General features: G+C 49.1%; 1 protein-coding gene across 3 annotated transcripts in view; it reads right to left on the bottom strand.

The window, feature by feature from the left end:
* Positions 1–1343: 1343 nt before the first annotated feature.
* The window catches only part of LUC7L (LUC7 like), a 35782-nt gene continuing 28790 nt past the window's right edge, over positions 1344–8335 (bottom strand). For 2 of the 3 annotated variants that reach the window (XM_081820456.1, XM_081820454.1), the window contains 4 exons: positions 5930–6018; positions 3329–3358; positions 2477–2644; positions 1344–1694 (listed from right to left, as the gene is read on the bottom strand). In XM_081820456.1, coding sequence (XP_081676582.1) covers positions 1553–1694; positions 2477–2644; positions 3329–3358; positions 5930–6018 — 429 coding nt within the window. In that variant the 3' untranslated portion in view covers positions 1344–1552. Of the gene's footprint in view, positions 1695–2439; positions 2645–3328; positions 3359–5929; positions 6019–8335 lie in introns of all 3 variants that reach the window. The other variant, XM_081820455.1, reaches the window with a different exon arrangement.

Below are 8335 nucleotides of genomic sequence, written 5' to 3'. Positions count from 1 at the left end.
CCATCCATCTGACCTCCTCCTCTCCACCCACCCAGGACCATGTGTCCACTACACTCCTACACACAGGAGAATGGGCAGTACTTGAAATCCATGAGGCTCAGAGGTCTGGGGTGCACCAGGGACAGGTGGGTGCCTCTAGCAACAAGGTTGGAAGAGCCAAGCACAAGAGCTCAAGACCACCTGCTCCTAGACAGAGTGAGGAACACCCAGGTGTGGGGGGAGCATGTGCAGCTTCCAGGCATCCTACAACTGTCTCAAACTCAGCCTTACCTTTGTGGCTGACACCTCATTACTACTCCTAAGTCCAGGGATGTCTTCACTCTGCCTTTTCAAAACCACTCCTCCATGGATGGTGGTGATGGCTGCACAACACATGAACACACTTAACAACGGTTGAAATGGTAAGTTTTGTGTATTTTACTAGTTTTTTTCTTTTTTTTAAAAGTCCACCCCTCCAGGAGATGAGGGATGGAGGCGGGAGGTCCTTCTGTCATCCTGGCTCTTGAGCTGCGCACCCTCATGCTGCCTGACCTGGGGTGTGTTCTGCCTGCTTCAGCCCAGGCAGCCAAACAGTCATGCACCCACAATCCCAGGCCTCATCCCCCTTTGCCCCTCCCCTCCTTAGGACCACCCTTAACCCATTCATGGCTTTGCACCAACCTGCGTCTACTTCCCAAACCCTAGAGGACACACCTCTACTCAACGAGCTTGGGGTCTACTCTACCTACCAAGCAGGTATCCTTCCCCCAAGAAGTGAAAAGAAGAGATCCCTGTTACCCTTTTCAGAAGGGCTCATTTTGGTCTCTTAGTAAAATGTGACAGAATAGCTGAGAGCATGGGTACCACCACCAGGCTCTCTTGAGTATGCGTCAAACTACAACCTGACCCAAATCAGCATCTCCCGCCTCTGAGGACCTTGTGGCTGTCATGTGGATGTTGTCCAAAGGCCTGTCTTTGTTCTTAAGTAACTCCCAAAGGGGAAGCTGCAGTGTTGTTCACTGGAGCCAGGCTGAGGCTGCGCTAACAGCAGACTAGATGGGCAGCCCTTCCTAAAGAAGTGGACGTGGAATGGGGCACCTCCCTCCTCCCCAGCGGAGCCTGCTGTGGTCTACACCAAGGGGTGGAGCTGTGCAGCCCAGCGAGCAGACAGCACATTGCACGCCAGATGGTCAGGGCAGGGCAGCAGGCATTTCAGATGCCAACAGTCAAAGGGAGTCTAACATTAAGTCACAATTTCTGAGGGTGAGCTTGCTAACCAAGAACATCCAGTGTGCCACCCGCTGTGGGAGGCCACGGTGAAGTCTCTAGAGCACAGCGGGACAGCAGAGACCCCACCGCAGCAGTAAGGAGGCCGTCTGTCAGATTTATTTATTCCTACTCAACAAAACCCCAGAACACAGGAGCAACTCTGTACATCGCTAGAAACTCACAGCGAGCTCCAAAACAATAGAAATTGTAAACTACAAAAGATGAGTTGTATTCAGCAAATATAAAGGGTAACTTTAGGCTGTGTTGAATGTTTATCAGACTATTTACAGGCCCAGATGTAGGTTCAGATCTCTCCAGCCTCCTTTTCCTCCGACCTCCGCGAAGTTGTCTTCCCATTGGAGCTCTCCAGCCTCCAGTCAGCAGCCCCTCGCTCACTGCGCCCATGCTCCCAGGACTCCTCCCTCGGTGCCCGTTCTCTGGAGAACCTGGGAAATGAGAATCAGAGGCTCAGAGGAGGCCAGCATCCCTCTTCTGGCTGACTCCTTGAGCACCGGCAACTTGGACCCTCAACATGAGCTCAGGGAAGACCAAAACACAGCACGCCCGGGGAAGCCCTCGGCAGGCAGAGGGCAGCCGTCTAGTGCCCAAGCCACTACAAGGGAGTGTTCAAGCAGCTACTCAAAAGTGACATTTGTAAAGATTTCTCCTAACAGGGTAGGATTTTGCTGTAATGTGAGCGAAGCAAAGAACCACAAAGTGTACATGTGGAGTATGATCCGTTACATAAACACAGTGGAAAAAAGGCTATAATCAAGCACACAAGGGTGCTCACAGAGCTTACCTCAAAGGGTGAGTATGAATGTTTTTTGGGTTGTTTTTCCTTAAGAAAACCACAACAGAGGTAAGCAGGGCCTGGTCAGGAAGCAAATCTCAGGGACTCTGTGTACTGAGGGGACACTGAGCATGTGGCAGGTCACGAGGGAGTTATGCCCGTGTAACCACCTCCACAGCCTCTCAACTGTCCCAGCCCTGAATCCACCTGCTGCTCGAGCTTACAGCTCCCTATGCACTGGGCCCCATTCATGACTCCTCAAGGCTCCAACACTGTTCCAGAGATGCCCAGCCAGGCTCCTGAACAAAAGCCCCAGACCCATCCCGACCAGGCATGGCCAACAGGCCCCAACGATAGACCCCCAGAAGACCCTGGGAACACAAAGAGAAGGGGCTCACTCCTGGTTGCAGCTACTGAAGGAGTCAGAGTAGTTACTTGTATTTCGCACTCCGGTCCCTGGAAGCCCGGCGGTGGCCCCGGCTGTGGCTGCGGGAACGGCTGCGGTGGCGCCGGTGTCTGTCTCGGGACCGGGATCGGGACGACTTTCGTCGCTCCCTGGAGGTAGATCTGGACCTCCTGCGACGCCGATCCCGGGAGCGTGACCTGCAGCAGACAACCAGAAGGCTCTGAAGGCCATGATGCCCCCTGCCAATAGCCCTTCTCTCGCAAGAAGTTCTGCTGGATGGTTCACTGGCATCTCCCCTTCCCTTCTACAAATTTACAACTGGGGTCCACAACAGTCCCATCAATTCAGAATTATGGCCCCATCCCACTGATGCTTCCGGAAAACACCTCGCCAGGAAACACCTACCACCCCACAGGCCTCAGCAGTACCTTCTGACTTCCCTCTCATTTACAGTGGATCCCACTGCTGCACTAAGCCCCAACCAACCTGACAACAGATGGATAGGGCCCGAGCTTGGTCCCTCACCAGCCCTGCCCACCAGATAACAAGTGTGAAGCTATAAAAGATAACTAATAAGGAAAAATGCATGTGGAGGGGTGCCTGCGGGGCTCAGTCAGTTAAGTGACTCTTGGTTTCGGCTCATGTTGTGATCTCAGGGTCATGAGATCGAGGTCCACATCAGGCTGCACACACAGCGCAGCGTCTGCTTGGGACTCTCTCCCTCTCCCTTTGCTCCCCACTGCTGCACGCGCATGCATGCATACACACTCTCTCTCAAATAAGTAAATCTTAAAAAAGAAAAAATGTGGGGGGAGAAAAGACAAAAAATGTGGGGGGGAAAAAGGGCATCTGAGAATATGTTAATGGATCTGGAAACCTACCTCCTTCGATCTCTGGTTCTTGATCCAGACCTAAAATGAAAAAGAGAAAAAAAGGATGGGCAATTTCCCCCAAACAGCCCACCCCACAGTCTACAAGGTGAAGCAGTGCTGACTTCCCACCGAGTCGGCTCACCCATTCTCAGGCCCACAGCTCCAGGTGTCAATGCTCACAGCATGAGGCCAGCCCCCAACCCCCAGGGGTCAAATGCTACACTCTGAGTTCAACAACTGGCTCGTCAAAGTCACTTGCACAGCTATGCAGACTGTCACACAGCAGATGCAAGGCTGGACAGGATCTAAAGTCACCAAAGGACACCAAAGTTAAAGCAAAGCCAAAGCCTCAAGTTCCAGACACAGGTTCACTGCTAGGTGAGGGTCACATGACCTCCTTGGAAACTATATAACCAACCAGCAATCCAAGAAATACACAATACAATGAGTTCTCATTTTACACCCTGTTCTACAGCAAAAATTAACAAGATCACTAGCAAAATGTGCTGAGGGGGATGTGACAGAAGATGTTCACACAACATGCATCTAAAGGATGATCTGATAGTTTTTTGTAAAGCAATTTTTCCAACACCTATTAATGTTTATATATATTAAATTCCTTTGTCCTAGGAATTCTAAGAAATTTTATAAACCAATCAAACAGGGACGCCTGGGTGGCTCAGTTGGTTAAGCGTCTGCCTTCGGCTCAGGTCATGATCCCAGGGTCCTGGGATCGAGTCCCGCATCGGGCTCCCTGCTCCGCGGGGAGCCTGCTTCTCCCTCTGCCTCTGCCTCTCTCTCTCTCTATCTCTCATGAATAAATAAATAAAATCTTTAAAAAAATAAAAAAATAAACCAATCAAACATATCAAAATAAGGATGATCACTACAGTACCCATTCAAAAATAGTTTTACAGAGCCACCTGGGTGGCTCAGTCGGTTAAGCTTCTGACTCTTGATTTCGGTTCAGGTCATGATCTCAGGGTCCTAGGATGGAGCCCTGCATGAGGCTCCATTCTGGGCAGTGTGCTTGAGGATTTCTTTCCCTTTGCCCCCCACCCCACGCTCTCTCTCTCTCAAATAAATAAATCTTTAAAAAACAAAATAGGGGTGCCTGGGTGGCTCAGTGAGTTGGGCATCTGCCTTCAGCTTGGGTCATGATCCCAGGGTCCTTGGATCGGGCCCCACGTCGGGCTCCCTGCTTAGTGGAGAGCCTGCTTCTCCCTCTCCTGCTCCCCCTGCTTGTACTCTCTGTCAAATAAAGAATAAAATCTTAAAATAAAACCCCAAAATTGGGGCACCTGGGTGGCTCAGATGGTTAAGAGTCTGCCTTTGGCTCAGGTCATGATCTCAGAATCCTGGGATTGAGCATCAGGCTCCCAGCTCAATGAGGAGTCTGCTTCTCCCTCTGCCCCTCCCCCTGCTCATGCTCTCACGCTCTCTTGCTCTTTAAAATAAATAAAATCTTTATTATTTTTAAAAGATTTTATTTATTTGTCAGAGAGAAAGAGAGAGAGTGTGTGTGTATGCATGCATAAACAGGGGGAGTGGCAGGCAGAGGGAGAAGCAGGCTCCCCGCTGATCAAGGAGCCCAATGTGGGACTCAATCCCAGAACCCTGGGATCACAACCCGAGCTGAAGGCAGACGCTTAACTGACTGAGCCACCCAGGTGTCCCGTAAGTAAAATCTTAAAAACAAAACAAAACCCACAAAAAACAAAAATAGCTTTATAGAAACTTCGTCATCAAAAACTGAAATCAGGGATGCCTTATGTGTTTTGCTTAATACATTTTTATACTGTTTGAATCTATTTTGTTTTTGTTTGAGTCTCTTTACAATCAAAATGTGTTAGGTAATTAAAGTAATGAAGAGAAACACAATAAATACAATAAACACTTACTTGTTGTTTCTGAACTATACACTAATTCCTCCAGGAAAGCCCAGCTTCTGGGCCTTTCAAGGACAGTGAGCTGTACCCCATGACAGTGGGGTCCTGGCTCCAGCCTTTTCCCTGAACTCTGACCACATGTCTCCTAAGCATCTCAAACTGAGTATGGCCAGAGCCAAATCCTACTGCCCACCAACCCCTCTTCACCCTAGTACACTGCTCCCAGTGTTCTCCATCCCCTAAGTGGCAGCTCCAGGCCTGAAACCATGAGGCCAGCTCTGTTCCCCCTTTGCTTGCCTCACAACCTTGTACCAGCGAATCTTAACAGCTCTACCCCCACAACACACCAAGATCCCGCTCACCCTGTCAACTGGCACCTCCTTCACTGGGACTCTTGCTGCTTCCACCCTTACCACCTACACTCGTTCTCAGCAGGGCCCGACAATACTCAGTCAACTTCAGAGTCTGCTCAGACCTAAGGCCTTTCCCTGACGGATTTTCCCTTCAACGTATGGCTGTGTGACAAAGCATGCCCCAGCATGTCTGCACCACACAGCGCTCCTCCCAGGCCAGCCAAAACCCCGCTCTTCTGAACAGGCTGCATGTTTGCTCATTTTTCTTTTAAGGGCCACGTAGGTCCACAGCAGACCTCAATTGCTACAAGCCAGACTGCAAGGAAGGAGCAGGGTCTCCTTGGGCATGTGTGTACTGTGGGACTCACCTCCTGCTCAGTCGCTCCTCCCGCTCTCTCTCCTCTCTCCTCCTCAGTCGATCCTGATTTCTCTTCTCCTGCTTTTCAGCCACAGTTTTCTAAACAAACAAAAAGTTGAAAAATAAGAGAAGAAAAACTTATACCAACTAGAGTATGAATGTTGTTTAACAAAGCACTTTTATGGGGCCCCTGGGTGGCTCAGTCGTTAAGCGTCTGCCTTCGGCTCAGGTCATGATCCCAGGGTCCTGGGATCAAGCCCCGCATCAGGCTCCCTGCTCTGCGGGAAGCCTGCTTCTCCTTCTCCCCCTTCCTGTGTTCCCTCTCTAGCTATCTCTGTCAAATAAATAAATAAAATCTTAAAAAAAAAAAAAAGCACTTTCACATGATCTCAGTATTAGTAATTTAGAAATCTAAAAAAAACTCTTAGGAAACAAGAACATAATCACCTTTAAAGCTTCTTAATGGAAAATACACGAAAGTAACGCTTTTACAAATACATCTTATAAATTCATTGACAAACTGTATATTCTAAGAGGTGCTATGGTTCTAAGGCACAGAAATTGATATTTCGCTTCACACCAATCCAGATAGTTTTCTACCCAAAGGAGATTCCACACACTTTACTGTAAAAAAAAAACCACATGTATGACCAAACCTATCCTGCTGCCCAGGAGCAGCCTGTTCTTGGGAGTGCTGAGTGCTACACTGGCTTGAGACCCGGCCTCGGTGGGGACAGCAGGCCAGGGAAGGTAGACCGTGAACACTCCACAACCGGCTGGCTTTCTTGTTTGCTTGCTTTCTTTAGTATTTTAAGTAATCTCTACACCCATCATGGGGCTGAAACTTACAGCCCCAAGATCAAGAGTCACATGCTCTACCCACTGTGCCAGCCAGGGGCACCCACAACTGGCTTTCAACACCAAGCTCAATACTTGGCTTATCAGGCTCGATGGTGAACACAACAGAAAAGACAATGCAACAGAGCGGAGGAGGTCCGGAGAAACTCCACTGTGGAACACTACTGACACAGCTTAGCTCAAAGCACTAGGTCCGGTCTACATACTCCCACCCCGTATCAACCCAAAGCCTTTTTTTTTTTTAAAGATTTTATTTATCTGACAGAGAGAGACACAGCAAGAGAGGGAACACAAGCAGGGAGAGTGGGAGAGAGAGAAGCAGGCTTCCCGCCAAGCAGGGAGCCTGATGTGGGACTGGACCCCAGGACTCTGGGATCATGACCTGAGCCGAAGGCAGACACTTAAGATCTGAGCCACCCAGGCACCCCTCAACCCAAAGCCTTTTGATGTCTGCACCTCTCTGCTGTTGGAATGAAGCCCTAAGAGGGGGTAAAGTAGGTCCAGGGAGACAAAGGGTCACCAGTCTACCACGAAGGATAACCCTGTATCTCAGTGCAAACTGGAGCCAGGCCCCTAAACAAAAGGGTATAGCAAGGACTGAGGGAGAGGGGCCAGCTATCCTCCTCAAAGCACTCACAAGGTGTGAGAGCCCTCCTGTCTGGAGCCTCTGGTTCTCCACCCCTGGCTTCACTTGTCCTGGATCCGAGCAGGCACATAAGGATGGACACATTAAGGTTAAGGATGGGAGTTTCAGCCCCTCAACTTACATGCAGACTCTTCGTAAAGAGGATGTGACCGAGCACAGGGCTATGGTCTGGTATTAACTCCTTTGCAAACCTCTCTACTTCCTAGACACTGTCCTTCCACCCCTAAGAAAGAAGGCCTTGCCTCGCTATTACCTGGGTGTGTGGCCTGGTGGTATGAGCACCTCTGGGACAACTGTAAGTGAAGCCATCTCTGATTAGGACCCAGAACTCTCACCCTCCTCATTGTTTAGAGGTGCACTTCCAAACATGTTTTCAGTTGTTAGTTTAATAGCCATTATCAAAAGCTGTAATATATTTGTGTTGTTTTAGTCAACTTCGTACAACTCACACTGCAAAGATAAAGCATGCTTTCTCGATCTAGTTAATACTAAGTTCTTTAAAGGCGCGCCTGACTAGCTCAGCCAGTACAGCATGTGGCTCTTGATCTTGGGGTTTTAAGTTTGAGTCCCATGTTGCGTGTAAAGATTACTGAAAAATAAAACCTTAAAAAAACCAAAAACTTGTTCTTAAGATTTCAGGGGAAAAAATTTCAATATAGTCTCATCTCTGTTGGAGAAATATGTGTTAAAAAAATAAAAGGCTTTCAGGTATAAAAAAAAATATCAAAACTAGGGGCACCTGGGTGGCTCAGTCTTTGGCTCAGGTCATGGTCTCAGGGTCCTGGGATCGAGCCCCGCATCAGGCTCCCTGCTCAGCAGGAAGCCTGCTTCTCCCTCTCCCACTCCCCCTGCTTGTGTTTCCCCTCTTGCTTTGTCTCTGTCAAATAAATAAAATCTTAAAAAAAAAAAAAC

The sequence above is a fragment of the Leptonychotes weddellii genome, chromosome 5, assembly GCF_054177405.1.
Source record: "Leptonychotes weddellii isolate Sample4059 chromosome 5, ASM5417740v2, whole genome shotgun sequence".
Classification (NCBI taxonomy): domain Eukaryota; kingdom Metazoa; phylum Chordata; class Mammalia; order Carnivora; family Phocidae; genus Leptonychotes; species Leptonychotes weddellii.
This window is presented reverse-complemented; position numbering and strand designations above follow the sequence as displayed.